This window comes from Ursus americanus, chromosome 13, assembly GCF_024610735.1.
Source record: "Ursus americanus isolate L20-20 chromosome 13, mUrsAme1.1.p, whole genome shotgun sequence".
NCBI lineage: Eukaryota > Metazoa > Chordata > Mammalia > Carnivora > Ursidae > Ursus > Ursus americanus.
Genome location: NC_142139.1, coordinates 69957602 through 69974586, shown reverse-complemented (window position 1 = coordinate 69974586; position 16985 = coordinate 69957602). Strand labels below are relative to the sequence as shown.

The 16985-nt window shown below is 54.3% G+C and overlaps 2 protein-coding genes across 6 annotated transcripts in view; one reads left to right on the top strand and one right to left on the bottom strand.

The window, feature by feature from the left end:
• The first annotated feature begins 136 nt into the window (after positions 1–136).
• Positions 137–14056, top strand: CCAR2 (cell cycle and apoptosis regulator 2). 3 transcript variants are annotated; one of them, XM_045773985.2, is made up of 21 exons: positions 137–292; positions 1152–1247; positions 1520–1611; positions 2032–2123; positions 2323–2437; positions 2606–2735; positions 2920–3016; positions 6581–6700; positions 8550–8772; positions 8861–8974; positions 9326–9489; positions 9943–10114; positions 10202–10432; positions 10541–10762; positions 11273–11417; positions 11535–11614; positions 12017–12163; positions 12306–12417; positions 12520–12708; positions 12867–13072; positions 13251–14056. In XM_045773985.2, the coding sequence occupies exons 2-21, from the start codon at positions 1190–1192 to the stop codon at positions 13293–13295; spliced, it is 2754 nt and encodes a 917-aa protein (XP_045629941.1). In that variant the 5' UTR covers positions 137–292; positions 1152–1189; the 3' UTR covers positions 13296–14056. The 3 variants fall into 3 exon arrangements, with proteins under 3 accessions (XP_045629941.1, XP_045629940.1, XP_087722740.1); XM_045773984.2 differs by having other exon boundaries at positions 11532–11614; XM_087866614.1 differs by lacking the exon at positions 137–292 and adding an exon at positions 606–865 and having other exon boundaries at positions 11532–11614.
• The window catches only part of BIN3 (bridging integrator 3), a 42340-nt gene continuing 39355 nt past the window's right edge, over positions 14001–16985 (bottom strand). For all 3 annotated transcript variants that reach the window (XM_045773997.2, XM_087866623.1, XM_087866622.1), the window contains one exon: positions 14001–15228. In XM_045773997.2, coding sequence (XP_045629953.1) covers positions 15082–15228 — 147 coding nt within the window. In that variant the 3' untranslated portion in view covers positions 14001–15081. The remainder of the gene's footprint in view (positions 15229–16985) is intronic.

The following is a 16985-nucleotide window of genomic DNA, read 5'->3' as shown; positions in this document are numbered from 1 at the left end:
AAGCCTACTTTTCTAATGGGACAGTTAAGCGGGGACACCGCCGAGGCCCAGCTTCCTAACGCGCATCCGATCGGGGAAGGCGCACTTCCGTTCCACAGTTGGAGCGGGATGGCAGGCCGGCGTGGGGGAAGGGAGAAGTCGGTGGAGAGGAGGGAGGGACCATATCCGGGAGAGTGGCAGCTTCCGACCAGTGGTCGCGCTTCCGGAGAGGCGCTTCCGGTGGTGGCGGCAGCAGCGGCTGTGGTGGTTCCGGGTGTCTTTGTCCCCCCGGTGTCGCGGCCCTGGCCCGCAGGTGGGTTGGGGGGCCCCCCGCTGCCCCTCTGCCCCTTCGCCCCTCCCCCGGCCGAGGGGCTGCGAGGGCCGGGCAGCAAAGATGCACGGGGCGCGGAAGGGGCCGAGCCCCCCTTCGGACTGCAAGTCCCGTCTCCCTGGCAACGGCCTCGGCCCTGGGGGCGGGCGGGAGGAGGAGAAACCGCGCGCCTTCGTCCTCCCACGGTGGCCCCGCCGCGGTCCGGCCCGGGAGGCCCGGTGCCGGCGGCTGCTGAGGCGGGAGCGGAGGCCCCAGGGAACACGGGAGCAGGAGGGCGGGCGGGCGCGCTGCCGGATTCGCGTTCGGCGGGGCCACGGGGCTACCTTCCCACCAGCCCGTCCGGGGAACAACGGGCCGGGCTTCCGGGGAGAGGGCCCACACCTTCTCTTCTCCGGCACCAGCCTCCTCCATTTTTCCGGGCCTTGCGTGGAGCATTTTGGCGGATGTATTTGAATGAATGAATGTCACTGGGGGCCTTTCCAATCCCCCACTCTCCCCAAGCATCTGCGGGTGGTGTGGCATCGTGAGAAGAGCGCTAAGTTGTTGGCGACCTGGGTGCGAGTCTCAGTTTTGTCACTAACTGGTGATGTGACCCTGGGCAAGTCTCAGTCTCTGTGAGCTCCAGTTTCCTCTTCTTTACAATAGCTTGACAGTATCACCCACCACTAACTTACTGTAAGGGCAAACAGGAACAATGTAATTTTTGCATTTCCTGCTCTTTATGTTCTCTCCATGTCCTCCATTCATTCTGCGAACCCTTCATTAAGATCCTCAGTTAGTTTTTGGGGGTCGATGGAGAATTTCCCTCTGAGCTGTTAACTTCTTTCTTTTCCAATTAAAGGTTTTTTTCTAAGACTCTGAAAGAGGACAGCATTTCCAATGTCCCAGTTTAAGCGCCAGCGGATCAACCCGCTTCCAGGGGGACGCAACTTCTCAGGTGATCACCTTTATCCCTATTTGGCCTCATACTGGGTATTATGTGCTTTGGATTAGTCTTTTAAAATGTGGCTTTTGGGGTTTCCCTGGTGGAGTGCAATTTGCTGCCAACGTTTCATAGGAAAATAGGAGATGAGCACAGTGGGGGCAAGTGAAACCCTGTGGAGGAATTGCTTGGAGTCTTTGCCCTTTGGGTCTACCATATCTTCTGTCTGACTCTAGTGCTCAAAATGGTAGATGCAGGTCCTAGAGATTGCCTCTCTGTCCACATAGGCGCAGCTTCAACATCTCTTCTGGGTCCTCCTCCTGGTTTGCTCACTCCTCCTGTGGCCACAGACCTGTCCCAAAATGCCAGGCACCTTCAGGTAGGTTGGGCATTTTTTCTGGTGAGTTTCAGCGCTTGAGACTGCCACAGCATGCAGGGGTGTCTGGTGCGTTCATTCTTGCATCGCTGTGTTCATCCTCCTGGTGCTCCTGGGACGGGATGGAGGTGACTAGACACCTCTGACTGGGGAGTCCTAAGTTCTGGCTCTAGGGAAATCTTTCGGGTGCTTCTTGGAATTAAAGAACTGGAAATCCTAGAAGAAGCTTGTGACCTAAGAATCAGTGTGATCTCTTCCTCCTCCTTGCAGCAGATAATGACTGTTACACGTGTGTGCCTCCTTCCTGTGAATCTTGATGCCATACTTTGTTGAAGCTGGCTGGGGTTTGGCTGGAGATGAGATGCTAACGGCAGAGCGTGGACAAATGCTCTGTTACTTTCAGACTGCACTATTCTCTTACAGGGTGGGGAGAAGCAGCGGGTCTTCACTGGCATTGTTACCAGCTTGCATGACTACTTCGGGGTGGTGGATGAAGAGGTCTTTTTTCAGCTAAGGTAGGCTTGAGGTCAGTCCCTTGAATGCTTGTTGAATTCAGTTCTGTCACCGTGCTGGTGGGGCCCCTCTGAAGCCATTGCTTTGCTGTTTTTATGCAAGGTGTGCGAAATCTTGATGGGCAGGGCCTCCTAGGGGCAGTCAAGGTGGCTTGGCCAGGGTCTCTCTCCTGACTGGGTCTCTTGGCTTGTGTGCTGGCAGTGTGGTGAAGGGCCGGCTGCCCCAGCTGGGTGAGAAGGTGCTGGTGAAGGCTGCATACAACCCAGGCCAGGCAGTGCCCTGGAATGCTGTCAAGGTGCAAACGCTCTCCAACCAGGTATTCGTCTTTCCGGCGTGTGCATTGGAAAGGGGAGGGAGGGAAGCCCCAGTGCCCTGAAAGCTGGGCAAGAACTTTACTTTTGTCGAGGGGCGGGGCTGCATCTTTCCAAGATAGTGAGCAAATCAGCCTCCGGATGCCCTGAATTTCCTGGTTACTGTCCTGCAGCCCCTGCTGAAGTCCCCAGCACCTCCCCTTCTCCATGTGGCAGCCCTGGGCCAGAAGCAAGGGATTCTGGGAGCTCAGCCCCAGCTGATCTTCCAGCCTCACCGGATTCCCCCGCTCTTTCCTCAGAAGCGTGCGTACCAGTGGCATGGATGTTGGGGTGTGGCTTTATGGGGGTACTCTGGATGAATGGGCCTGTAACTCTCAGGTGGTTGCTCTCAGAATAGAAGTGGGTACTGCTGTCACTGGAGGAAAGGGACAGGGAAGTTGGGCAGATATGTAGGGTTTTTGAGTCACCAGCCATTTCTTCTCTGTAGCTCTCAGTCTCTTCCAAACATCCCACACACTTCATCTGAGCCACCTGAACAGATTTCCTGCTCGGGGCCCTCACGGTCGATTGGATCAAGGCCGAAGGTAAGAGAATGATCAAACAGGGAAGATATTTTATTTGTCTCTAGGAGCAGTGTCTCTTTGCCACCCCTACACCAACATTCTCTTTCTGCAACTAGATCCTGGGCCCTTTCCCCTGAAATAGGCCGACACGCTGAGATGTATATGCGAATATTAGAACTTTATAAACTGGTTCAGCAAGCAGGGATTTGATACAGTTTGTCTTTCAAAATGCCATATTGAATTTTATAATTTGCCCTTTTATTTCTAGTCCTTAAGACTGAAATGCCAAAAATCAAAACTATCCAGAAATAGTAATTGTCCAAAACATGTAGCTTTGCAGCGTATATTTTAATTTCTAGTATAAAACGTTTCTTTCTATACATTGTACGCATCAGTGTAGCATTAGAATCTGTGGGGTTGCACTCTGCCCAGTAGTCCAGGCCCGTGCCTGGAACGTGTAGATAGCTTCCTGGCCCATGTGTAGCCGGCATGGTGGATTTGGGACTTTGGGGGTGTTCTAGGCCATCCTGTATCCTCTGAGAGTTTTGGGTACTGCCGGGAGCATGCTGCCTAGTCTCTCCAGCTGACGTGTTCCTTCTCTTGCCTTACTCTCTCCCTAAAACGTTTTGCTTATATCTCTAGGAGTTAAGCTCGGGATTAGTTTGCTTAAGGCTGGTTTTAGTTCTTCTGTTGGTCCTCATTTTAATTTTTTATTAGGGAAAATTGCAGATATAAGCAAACAGAAAAGGATGATGAACCCTCATGTACCCACCCCCTAGCTTCAATAAGTATCAACATCTTCCATTCTTTTTCATCTCTCCCTCCATCTATCTACTCCCTGCCTTGTACTTGGTGGTGGTGGTGGTGGTTTTTTTTAAGGTTAAAAATTTTATCGCAAATAGTGTATAGGTTGAAATGTACAAATCTCAGCCGGGCAATTTTGACATGGAAAATTGCACATAGCCCTCACCCCAGTTACGATCTAAAACATCACTCCAGAAAATTCTCTCATGTTCAGGTTCTTTTTTGAAGTGAGAACTGTACTGATAAGGAAACAACCCCCTATTTCCAGGTGCCAGTAGATTATTTCATGACGAGGGCTGAGAACGAAATCCAGTGTGAACTCTTAGAAGGAGCGTGGAGTAACTCCGAGAACAAGTTAGGCAAAGGGAGGCAGCTAGTCTGCTGAAGCTGGTGTTTGTTCCCTTGGGCTAGGTCATTAGGAATTCTGACTAGGAGAATGGTTCTGTGGTCTGGGATTGTTGTCCACCGTGCCTCCACTACTTCAAACACCTTGTTCTGTTCTCAAATCACCGGTATATGCTCTGCGTACACCTACACCCCTTGTCCTGTGCGTCTTCCTGGTCTTCAGTTTCCAAGAACTTTCCACCTCTCACATCCTGTGAGCTTATTAAAGGCATCATCACCAAATCACAGCCAGTGTCCTGAGGGATAGTGTAGCCCGGGTGGAAATCAATGGTTGCTACTGACTTTCTGCTCTAGGTTCATATTCAGTCTTTCTGTACAGTCACGTGTATTTGATTGTCCCGGACATGCCAAGCCCTGTGCAAGGCTTGCGTTACATTACTTTGGCCATAGTGCTTTGGTGTCATGGCTCCCAGAGAAAGGAGACGTTCGCGCCGGCTGGGAGGTACCACCGTCAGTCAGTACAGAGAATCTGCGAAGTAGGAAAGGGGGCAGTTGGAGTTAGGTCACTCTGGGAGAACAACAATTTACAAAGGAGTCTAGCTACTTGAGTGTTTTGGCCGGAAGCCAAGTTTTATTTTGAATTTCAGTCTTTGGGACGGAGGTAACAGTGTCTCCGTTCAACTGCCGGTACTGAACTGCTGAGGTTTTTGGACAGGCGTGTCCAGTGGGATGCCATCTCAGTCTCCTGCTGAGGTTCCCGAGATGTCTCCCACTGGTACTGCTTCTCATGTGTTCCTGCCGAGTCCCAATAAGGAGAGAAAACTGGCCATTGAATTCCAGGCTTCAGTGGGACATCCACTGGCACTAGGGTGGACAGCATTTACTGAAGAGTTCGCTCCAGTTGTGGGCGAGCTGAAGACAGCTGTCAGAATGACTGTTAGAAGCGTGGAAGCGCTGACATCCCGGAAAGGCGAGAGTGGAAGGCAGCTTTTGGATGGAGACGCTAATAAACCGGGAAATGGGCCAGGCAGATAGAGAAAAGATGAAAAACTTTGTGTTAAAGGTAATGAATGTAGATGTCCAGGGCTGGAATGACAAGGGCAATGAGGCAGGCGGGTCTGAAAGGAAGAGCAGAGGCCTTCTGGTAAATAGACTGTGGTCAGCGCCGTACCTGGGCCGGAAGAACTGACAGGTGATTTTATTTCTCTTGTGAGACATGGGGGTTTTCCCTTAACAGTCTGGCACTTTATAATGGTCTGAAGGTTTTTCCTTTCCATTTTTACTTATTGAACTCCTAACATGGTGATACTGTAAGTAATTTATCATAGAAACGTAAGAAGTAGTGCGTGCTATTATGTAGCTAAGTACTATAAAAATGTCTCGCTCCTTCTTTCCCTTTACAGGTAACCATTCTTAAAGACCTTTAGAAAATAATTTTGAAAAGAGAAATTACTGCTACTTTTTTTTGGTCTGTGTTCTTTTGTGGTCTTCATATACGAGCGTACTTTTTATAATTTAATTTTTTAACTTTAGAGTCCAAATTATTTTTTACGTTGTGATTACAGTGATTAAACGTTTCTTCCATACTGCAGTGTAGTCCTCGTGACTGTTTTAATGGCTGTGTGATGATCGTGTTTGTTTTCTATAAAAGTTCAGGTGTTACTGGATATGGATGTGGTTTTCTTACTCTCGGCTTGAATTTTTTCCACTATTTATCATCTCTGTTTTTCTTTTGAATTAACTTCCTTGGGATAATATTTTCAAGAGTGGAATTATTGGATCAAAGGGTTTGAGTGTTTTTATGACTTTAATGTGTATTGCTAAGGGCTTGTTACAAGAACTGTCTCTTAAAACTTCCTTCATAGAATCCTTTGCATGGCACCATATATGTGTCTCATGTTAAAAATGAGTTAAAAATCTTTTCTCATTTCAAAAAATTATATGTTAGCTGTAAATTTTAAAGTTCAGAAAAATACAAAAAAGAAAATTATTCATAAGCTTTACCAGTCAGAGGCGTCCATCATTAATTCTTTCTTTTTTTTTTAAGATTTTTTTTTTAAGTCATTTCTGCACCCGCTGTGGGGCTCGAACTCACAACCTTGAGATCAAGAGTCACATGCTCCACTGACTGAGCCAGCCAGGCACGCCAGTACTTTATTTTTTAGTCTTTTAAAGCTTTTTTTGCACAGTTGAGGCACTACTGTATACATACTGTCGTGTACTAGTCTTTCTGCTCACCGTGGGTCTGTTACAAGTATTTAAATATCCATTTTACTAACCTTATAACAATGTGTTATACGGCTGTTAGCAGTGGCTTCTTGATCCATTTCTTTGATGTCGGGGATTCCGGTTGTTACCAGTTCTCTTAGGCCAGTATGCATTGAACCTTAACGTGACAGTGTGGTTTCTTCCTCCTGGTGGCGGATCAACCCCCAGCGATGACTATGACTCCAGGAAACGCAAACAGCGGGCTGGCGGAGAGCCTTGGGGAGCCAAGAAACCGAGGCACGACCTGCCTCCTTACCGGGTCCATCTCACTCCCTATACTGTGGACAGGTGAGCCGCGAGGCCGGGCTGGGGCAGGAGGCTTGCAGCTGCTAACAGTTTCTTGTGTAGATGACACACAGTCTACAAGAGCAGGAGCGTGTGTACGGGGTCGTGTGCCTAGGACCTTTTGGTTTGTTTCTTTTTTTTTTTAAAGATTTTATTTATTCGACAGAGATAGAGACAGCCAGCGAGAGAGGGAACACAAGCAGGGGGAGTGGGAGAGGAAGAAGCAGGCTCATAGCGGAGGAGCCTGATGTGGGGCTCGATCCCATAACGCCGGGATCACGCCCTGAGCCGAAGGCAGATGCTTAACCGCTGTGCCACCCAGGCGCCCCTTTGGTTTGTTTCTTAATGCGACAGTTTTTAATTTCCATATCTCAAATTTTGACCAGCATAACACCACTGACATGGGTGTCTTGATAGAACTCTGGTGATTCGATCATCAGAACTAAGAATGCCAGGCTATCGTTAAGGCTTACCCATCAAAACCCAGGTACCCAGTACCATTTCTGACTCAGGCACCAAGTATAGCTCCTAGGCACCTTGGGACTCGTTCTACAGGGGACTTCGGAATCATTTTTAGAGCGCTCTAGCTCCTGCGAGGACCCTGGCCCACAAGCTTACCTATCTCACTTAGGAACTGATTGACTTAGAGGCAGAGGAGTGACTCCACATTCATCCAGCAATGAGAGGCAGGCCTCCAGCCACCGCCCCGGTAGCGAAGTTCACCTAAGCCCGAGCTGAGGTGAGGGGGCAGCCTCCCGGCACCTGTTCCTCGAGGTGGAAGGGAAAGAGGCCTGTCACTGCCCTTCCTGGCATCACTGGTTCTTCTCCGTGGGGCTGGGCAGGGCCTCTCCTGTGTTCCCTGCTGAGCCACCTGCCTCCCAAGGTTCATGTCCTCGCAGGACATCACGGAGAGGGGTGCACGTAGAGCCTCCTCCCGTCAGTCAGAACGTGACTGCTGATAGCCACGTGCACACAACTGTCTTTTTGAATATCTACGGAAGCCTCTTGTACTTATGTTTGATATTTTGCTTTTTCACTCAATGTGTCTTAGAATGTATTCCATGTTAACGTTGGTTAGATTGATCTCATTCTTTTCAGCACCTACACAATAGTCCACTGAATGGATAGACCGTTTATTTCACCAGTTCTCTATTTCCATGTTTTAATCATCCTAAGTAGTGTTGTCATAAACATCCTTCTACAGACGTCTGTGTGGAAGGTGCTAGTACTTTACTGAGGTCAGTTCCTAGAAATGGAGTAGCTGCTCCAAGGGTCTGACTTTAAACTCGGACATCCACTGCCAGTTCTCTCAAAGAGGCTGTGTCAGTTGCCTTCTCGCCCATGGGGCTTGAAGTGCTCACTGCCCCACGCTGCTGCCAGCGCTGTGTTACCAAACTTTGCGATCCTTGTCAGTGTCTTAGGCAAAAAGTGATAAGCCAATTTGCATTTCTTTAAGTATAAGTGAGACTGAGCATACGTTCACGGGCTTTTAAGTCTCCTTTCTTTTTCTGGTTAAGTACCGGTTGATGTCCGTTTTCCTAGTTTTCTCTCAGACTCGTAAACCTTCTTGTGAACCTTTTAATAGTTTGTGGGCTCCTCTTCGATCAAGACCGCCTTAGCTGTCACATACTACAAGTGTGTTTCTGTTTTTTCTTTCCCACTTCGACTTGACTTTGCCATTAGAGGCTGAAACGTTTTAGTGGTCAAATCTCATCCATCTTTTTTTCAGAGATGTTTTCCTTCCCAGATTAGAAAATAATTTGCCCTTTTTTCCCAAGTCTTTCATGGTTCCATATTTTAAAAAATAATTTGGTCTTTGCTCAGTCTGGATCCCCTTGCTTTCCTCCTCCAGCCCCAACTGTGACTTCTTAGAGCTCCAGCGCCGCTACCGCAGCCTCCTGGTTCCCTCCGATTTTCTGGCTGTGTGTCTGAGCTGGCTGTCGGCCTTCCCTCTGAGCCAGCCCTTTTCCCTCCATCCTCCAAGCCGCATCCAGGTATCTTCTGAGAAGGAGCCAGCTCCAGATGCTGGTGCTGAGCCCATCCCTGCAGACGGTGACCCCGCTTACAGTTCCAAGGTGAGCGGGCTGGGGTCCTGCCCGCTTTGTGCCGTGGTTGGAGGCTGAGAAAGCTCTCGAGCATGTCCTCCGTGCCACCCCTGCCCAGGTCCTGCTGCTCTCTTCCCCGGGACTGGAGGAGTTGTACCGTTGCTGCATGCTCTTTGTGGATGACCTCGCTGAGCCGAGGGAGACGCCAGAACATCCTCTGAAGCAGATTAAGGTGAGAGCTGGAGTCCAGGAGGCAGGAGGCAGTCGTGGGTGATGGATGGCCAGGCCCTGTCAGGTTTTCAGCAGCTTGGCTCCTGTTCATGAGCTCGTAGAAACAAGGAGCCCCGAGCTGAAATAGCGCTTATTTCACCAGAAGGACAGCATGGCTCAGGATGTTCTCATCAGAAAAAGTTATGTGGCTAGTTCCCGTTCACGGGTAGAGAGATCCACCCTCCCCTGCTTCTGAACCCACGTGGAGGACTCTTCACCACATCCTGCTGCTCTCATTCCCCAGGGGTGGGCTGCCTCGTGGTGAGAGATCCAGGGAATTTTTTTTTTTTTTATCTTGGATCCATTTTTGCAGTTTTTGCTGAGCCGGAAAGAAGAAGAGGCAGTGCTGGTTGGGGGTGAGTGGTCTCCCTCTCTGGACGGCCTCGACCCCAAGGGTGACCCGCAGGTGCTCGTCCGCACTGCCATCCGCTCTGCGAAAGCCCAGACGGGCATTGACTTGAGCGCCTGCACCAAGTGGTGAGTAGCCGCCCCAGGCTTGTCTGTGTGGGGCCCGTTGTACTGGCGACACTGTTGAGGAGGTCAGTTCCTGTGCCTTTCTGACCTGGGAGTGCTCTTCTCTTCCCCAGTCCTACCTCCTCCCTCCCTCCAGCCCTCGCAGATGGTCGTCTTGGTCATGAGCACGAGTAGGGATGCGTATGGGTGTGGGGGGCCAGCCGACCCTCCAAGGCTCGTCCCATGCGATCCCCCAGCCACATTTAGTGGTCCTTGGTGGTGGGAGCACTGGGTAGTCATTGTCTGCTTACTCGTGTCGAACCATTGATGAACCATTTCTTGAGGACTCAGTCTCTTGTTTCGTGTGCTCAGAGCTGCGTGTGCAGTAGGTGCTCATTCAGTGTTGACTGGAAGCGGAAGCACCTGCTTGCGAAGGTTGTGGGTCAGTCCTTCCCTTTTCCCTTCTGCTGCGAGCAGGTGGCGCTTTGCGGAGTTTCAGTACCTGCAGCCGGGCCCCCCGCGGCGGCTCCAGACGGTGGTGGTGCACCTGCCCGACGTCTGGACCATCATGCCTACTTTAGAAGAGTGGGAGGCCCTGTGCCAGCAGAAGGCCGCAGAGGCAGCTCCCGCGCCCCAAGAGGCGTCTGGGGTAAGGCCGAGCCTTGCAGACCAGTGGGCAGAGTAGGTGTCTTGACCTCTGGACCCAGCTGGTCACAGCTCTCGGCTTTTGTCGCAGGAAGCAGAGCCTCCGGAGCAGGCAGCTGATGCCTCCGAGTCTGTAGCAGACACCTCTAAACAGAATGCAGAGAATCCGGAGGCCACGGCACAGCCGGAAATGGATACCGATCTCCCAGAGGCCCCTCCACCCCCCCTAGAACCTGCCGTCATGGCACGCCCGGGCTGTGTCAACCTGTCCCTCCATAGTATTGTGGAGGACCGGAGGCCAAAAGAAAGGATCTCTTTTGAAGTAGGTGTAGGAGTCTGGGGAGGCTGTGCAGTAGGCCGCACGGGATGGCAGGGCTTGAACATTCCCTTCTTCCCGCTGCTCACGGGCCTCTGCTGCCTCTTCCACAAGGTGATGGTGTTGGCTGAGCTGTTTCTGGAGATGTTGCAGAGGGATTTTGGCTATAGGATTTATAAGATGCTGCTGAGCCTTCCTGAAAAAGTGGTGGCCCTGCCTGAACCTGAGAAGGAGGAGGCGGCCAAAGAAGAAGAAACAGTCAAGGAAGACGCTGCCAAGGAGCCCAAGGACGAGGTACAGAGTGAGGGCGCAGCTGCCGAGTCAGACGCCCCTCCGGTGAGTACCTCTGCCGTGCGCACGGGCACCGCGGGGCTCTGTTACTGCTCCCCTCCCTGCCTGCCCGCTCCTCATCCCCCTGCCTCACGGCCGCATAGCTAGGACGTGGTGTGTGAGGACAGGGGAAGCGGGCCCGGAAGTGTGGCCGACGCGCTGCGGCGGCACGGAAGCCTCCGTTCATTGTGCCATGAGGACAGGTGTTTGGGCTACTCGGTGGTTAACTCGAACACTCCTTTTTCTTAACGCTTTCTAAAGCATGTGGGTCTATCTCTTGCCTAAATACTATTGAGTAAACGTAATTTCTGAGGGACTGAGATCGACTCCTGAAGAGAATCCCAGGTGCCTGGGAACCGCCCCTGGCTCGCTCTGAGCCCCACGTCCTGGAACGCAGTAAATGAGACTGTAGCTAGAACCCTTCCCGCGGTGCCCGAACACGGTCGGTGTGCAGGTGTTGGCTCTTATCGTTGTTAGCAGTTACAGGTGACCGTTTTCATCTTGGTTTGCTTCCAGAAGGAAGATGGGCTTTTGCCCAAACCTCCGTCTTCCGGCGGAGAGGAGGAAGAGAAACCCCGGGGTGAGGCATCCGAGGACCTCTGTGAGATGGCCCTTGACCCAGAGCTGCTCCTCCTGAGGGATGACGGCGAAGAGGAGTTCGGTATGTGCCGGCCTTGTGCAGCGGCCGCCGGCTCTGTAGCTGGTGCTCTCTTGTCACTGCTGTGCGTCTGGGCCCGGGGGTCCCTGCTCCACGCTCATCTCAGGCTTCCTGTAGCAGGAGCCAAGCTGGAAGATTCGGAGGTCCGGTCGGTTGCCTCGAACCAATCAGAGATGGAGTTCTCTTCTCTTCAGGACATGGTGAGACCTCTTTCCTGCTGCCCCGCGCCACTGACGGTGAAGCTTAGCAGGGCCTCTGACTCAGCGCTGGGGGAGGGAGACTCTACTGTAGGACTTCTGGCACCCTCTGACTGACAAGAGACAAAATGTGGTTCTTGGCTCGCGGAGCGGGACTTTCCTAGGATCCAGGACACTTCAGTGTCTCCACCTGGGTGCATCTGAGTGGGGTGTCTCACGCAGGTGCGCACTCGGCTCCTCCGTGTGTGTGACAGCCCCCGGCGTGGAGGTGGCCCGGGGTCCTGTCTCCAGCTGGAAGGGGTGCCTGGGTGTGATCATGTCTGCTTCTCAGAGGGCTACATTCCAGGTGATCTCACTGTCGAGAGAACTCTTCGTAAATCTTGTTCGTCCTTGTTTCTCTTGCAGCCCAAGGAGCTGGACCCCTCTGCTGTGCTCCCTTTGGACTGTCTTCTTGCTTTTGTCTTCTTTGACGCCAACTGGTGTGGCTACTTGCATCGGCGAGACTTGGAGAGGATCTTGCTCACCCTTGGGCTGCGGCTCAGTGCAGAGCAGGTGCCGGCCCCCTGGCGTCCGTGCGCGTACCGGGCCCCCGTGGGTAGCTCGGGATACGCCGTAGTTCCAGGTGCCGGCGCGTCACGGGGCAGGAGCTCGCGCCTTCTCATCAGGGGCTGTCTTGGGTGCGTGTGTTCTCCAGGCCAAACAGCTGGTCAGCAGGGTGGTGACCCAGAACATCTGCCAGTACCGGAGCCTTCAGTACAGCCGCCAGGAGGGCACGGACGGAGGGCTGCCCGAGGAGGTGCTCTTCGGTGCGTCCCGCCGCCCTGCCGCCTTCCAGGGAGGATGGGCAGGGCGGGCTGCTTTCTCCTCCTGAGACCCTCTCCTCGAGTCTTCTTCATGGCCCCTTCTAGGAAACCTGGACCTGCTACCTCCTTCCGGGAAAAGCGCGAAGCCGGGCGCCGCCCCCACGGAACACAAAGGCCTGGTGTCCCACAACGGCAGCCTGATCAACGTGGGGAACCTGTTGCAGCGTGCAGAGCAGCAGGACAGCGGGCGGCTCTACCTGGAGAACAAGATCCACACACTGGAACTGAAGCTGGGTGAGTGGCCTGCGGCCGCAGGGACCCGGCCCGGATGGGATGCACAGACGCGTGTACTTGGAGACTAAGAGGGATCCCGCGCCTCGCGCTGCAGGCTTCTTGCCCTGGGCCGCGATGCTTAACTTAGCAGCAGTCTTTCTGCCGTCTGCCCCCCCCAGAGGAGAGCCATAACCGGTTCTCGGCCACGGAGGTCACAAACAAGACACTGGCGGCGGAGATGCAGGAGCTGCGGAGCCGGCTGGCCGAGGCCGAGGAGACGGCGCGGACGGCTGAGCGCCAGAAGAACCAGCTGCAGCGGCTGCTCCAGGAGTTCCGGAGGCGCCTGACCCCTCTGCAGCTGGAGATGCAGCGGATGGTTGAGAAGGTGAGCCTCCCCCGGGAGAGCTGGTCGGCCCGGCGACCTGTCGGGAAGCCCGGCCACCGTGTCCGCGCCTCCTGGCCCCGCCTGGGTTCGCCGCGGCTGCGGCCTGGTCTCCCAGAGGGGAGTATCGGTGGGCCTCCCATCTTGGCCCTTCCTCCTCCAGTCGTCATTCTCGTTCTAGGCGGACAGCTGGGTAGAGAAGGAGGAGCCAGCACCTAGCAACTGAGGGGCCTGGTGCAGGAGCTGCCCTGTGAGGTCAGCGATGGAGCCTGCTGACGTTAGAGCCCTTTTGGTTCCAGAAAGAAGCTGGAGCAGGACCTGGGAGCCATAGGCAGGGGTGGCTGACCCCTGTGCTCAGCCTCCGTAGAGGAGCTCAGGCCGTCAGGGTGGGGTCTGTGCTGTGTGGGACGGATGAGTGGGGGAACCCCGGCTCCACTGACAACTAAATCCAACGCCTTCTGCACCCCTCGAATGTCATTCTGCCCTCCACCGTGGTATTTCTCCTGGGGCCCTTTAGTCTCGTGCTTTCTCCTGTCCTCTTCCAGTTTAGAATAAGACGGGAGGAAAAGGCTTTTCAAGTATGTCATAAGGTCTGATGCCAATAAACCGAAGAAACAGCCGTGGAGTCTGGCGGGGGTTAAGAGCCCTTCCTCTGGACGGCACAAATCCTGCTGGGTACAGGAGCAGGTTCTTGGGGGAAGGGTCTCCCTTGGCCATCGCAGGAATGGAGTCCGTGCTAGCGAACTCTTGGTGTTGGGCTGTGTCTGCCAGAGAGCACTGTGTTCCAGCCACCCCAGACTTGCCAGAAGAAACCAGCACCTCCCCGTGTTCAGAATGTGGTATTGGCTCTGGCCCAGCCTTTTTCCCTGTTGCCCCAAAAGTCTCGCCTCTTTCCATAATCCGTGGTTTCAGTTTGACTTTGTATATAAAGTTGTTTTTTTTTTTTTTTGGCTTTTTGTTTTTTAAATAAACCAAAGTCAAAAACAAGCCACGTGTCCTCCATAGCTCTTCCCTTCCTCCTCTTCTAGGTCGTCCTGTGCTGCCCCTTTCCTCCCAGCCCTCGGTCTAGAAGGTGGGGCGGGGGCAGCAGGAAGGGCCCGCCCCTGGTGCTCTGAGCCCTGCCCCCTGCTGGGCGAGAGAGGCAATGCCGCAGGGGTGCAGCCAGCCGCAGGGGTGCAGCCAGCTCCACGGGGCAGCACAAGCCTGACAAACCTAGGGCGCCTTTCTTCTCAGTCACAGCACAAGAACAGCTGGCGATTTTATTAAAAACTTTTTACTTAAAAAAAATAAAATCCCAAATAGTCCAGTGAGACAAACCCACTGTTCTTGCTTTGAGGCCTGTGAATCAGGCTGCGACATTTTGTGTGGTCAAGCAGCCTGTTGACACGAGCTGAGTCGGGTTTCCTAGGGAACCTACGAGGCTTGGGGCTCTTCTCTGCACTTGACCCAAGGGACAGAAGTGGGCTAAGCCAGTTTTTGTCATGCTGGGAGGCCGGAGTGAGGGGTCTCTCTGGCCTGGGGGAACCACAGCGCTTCTGTTCCCCATGGCGGTGTCTCGGGCCTCTTCAGTCTCACGTGGAAAGGCAGCGAGGGCGGGGGCCTTCTCCAGGATGGGTCTTTGGAGGTAGATGCGATCACGACCATGCAAGCAAGGCCAAGACCTCAGGTGAGCAGACAAAGCCTGTGCCTTCCGGAGGCTGGCAGCTTGCTCAGGCCCTAGGCCAGGATGCCCTTTGGACGGTTGTTCTGGAAATGAGAAGGCCCCTGGAGTTTTTCTGCCCTGCTTACCTGTCTGGGCTCTTGCTATGGTGGGGCGCTGGCAGCCTGCTTGCGGCTCTTGGTGCCAGGCTCACCGCAGAGGACTGGTGAGGTAGAGCAGGGGCCCCTGCTGTCCCCGTACTTCTCTCAGGGGAGGGCCTTTGGCCGGCTGACGCCTAAGCCTAAGCTTGACAAGGGCAACGACCAGAGAGGGTGACTTGTGTCCCAGGAGTCTTTGAAAGGGTGCTGGGGACTCAGTCATCCGCCACAATAGAGAGGGCTCGGAGCTCACTCAGTCTGGCCTCGTTCTCCTTCTCCCGCTGCTCATCAGGGTGGCCAGGCTGGTCGAGCTGCTGGGTCAGGTCTCCAAAGATCTTCTGCATCTCAGAGTAGTACCCAACCTGCAGAGAAGGAGGTGGGCAGCTGCTGGGCTCCTGCAGGTACCAGGCCCCGTGGCCTTGCACCCCCGAGCCCAGCAGCACAGGTGGGGCCAGACGACGTCCCACAGGCCCATGCGCTGCTGTTCCCTCAAGCAGAGCGCTCAGCCTGAGCGCTGAGTGAAGCGCGCTGGTTTCCACTTTGCCCCTCCGTCACCGTCCTTGCCCTCAGCCCATCTCCCGAAGCCGCATGGCAAGTGGGGAGACCGAAGCCTTCGCCCCCAGCCCTTCAGGAACATCCGCTGCTGCCGCCAGGACGGCAGGAAGTCAAAGGAGGGAAGCAGCGGGTCCTTGGTGAGGTGGAGGAGGGGCTTCTGCCTCAGGAGCCCTCCAGGCAGCTGAGGGGTGGAGCAGCCTGTGCCAGGATGGGGAGGAGGACAGTGCCCAAGGCCGGGGTGGGGACATTGGCAGGACCCTTGGCAAAGATCCTGGGGAAGCCAGAGAGTCAGGCAAGGACTAGAGGCTGCTTTAGCGGAGCTAGAAGCCAGAGACCTTTGTCCATAGGAGAGAGGGCGTTGCTGGCCCCCAGAGCCCCGAGAGTCGATCTTACAAGTAAAGGTGAGGGAGGTGACCCCTCCCTAGCCTTGTGTTCCCTCCTGACCTGTCCCACGGTTAACTGATAGCAGCCTGCTCAGCGCCGCCTCAGCTGTGTGGCCTGGAAGGCAGGGCTCCGAGAGCAGTTCGTTTGCATGTCCCTGTGTGTGTAGGCGTCCGGGGTGACAGGAGAGGCCTGCAGTGGGGGAGGAGGGGTGCGGGCGTGCCGAGGTACAGCGGAGACCCACCAGCCACTCTCAGATGGCGGAGGGCCGCTCAGGCCCAGCGCTTTTTCCAGAGGCCACTTCTGCCTCAGGCTCCGCCTCATGACCAAAAGCAAACACCTACTTTCGTGAAAGTGATCCATGCTATTAAAATCACTATTTGGACAACCCTAAATTGTGTCATCTCCAGCTCCAAGTCGTCTCTGGGGAGAAGGGACCCCGCTTCCACTCTAGCCACCGGAATGCTATTGCTGGCAAGCAAGGCCGAGCGGTGGGTTTGGTGGCAGGGCCATGGCTCAGCTGCTTCCGAGGAAGTGTCTCCCACACTCCCGCAGCTGGATTTCCACCGGGCTGAGGGGGAGCTAATGAAGGTCTGCCAGTCCTGCTGTCACCTGAGAGGACGGGGCCCGGACTAGTGCTGGGGGAGGGCGGGCCCCCGCCCTGCCCCCACTCCCACCCCAGAGCTGCACTGCGCAGGCTGAGTCACTAGGAATGCTCACTTCTCTAGTGACTAATGGCAGCGACAGCCTCTGGAGGGGGAGGCTGGTGCTGAGGAGGCAGTAAACACCCTCCAGCCACCCCGCTGCCTGGTTACAGGGTGTCCCTAGCCCCTCTGGGCACCCTGGAACTTCCTCCCGTGAACAACAGAATGGAGGGGGCAGGGCAGCACGCTGGGGGCTGGGGTGGTGGTGGCACAGGACAGTGAAAGCACAGGTCTCCTTAAACACATTCCTCCACAGCCTAGGCTGAGTTGCTGGAAGGAAGCCCTCACCTCCAGGGGCAATGCTCTGCGGGCAGGCGCAGGAACCCTTCCTCACTTGTGCAAGTTCATGTTCTGCCTCATTTCTCCCTAGCAACCCAAGACATGGTCACTACCAAGTTCTGTCTCCACCATCAGTCCTGCTCAGGGTTCCTGAGCCCCGATGTCCAGCCCCATGTTTTTGGGTATCCTCCAAAGATGTT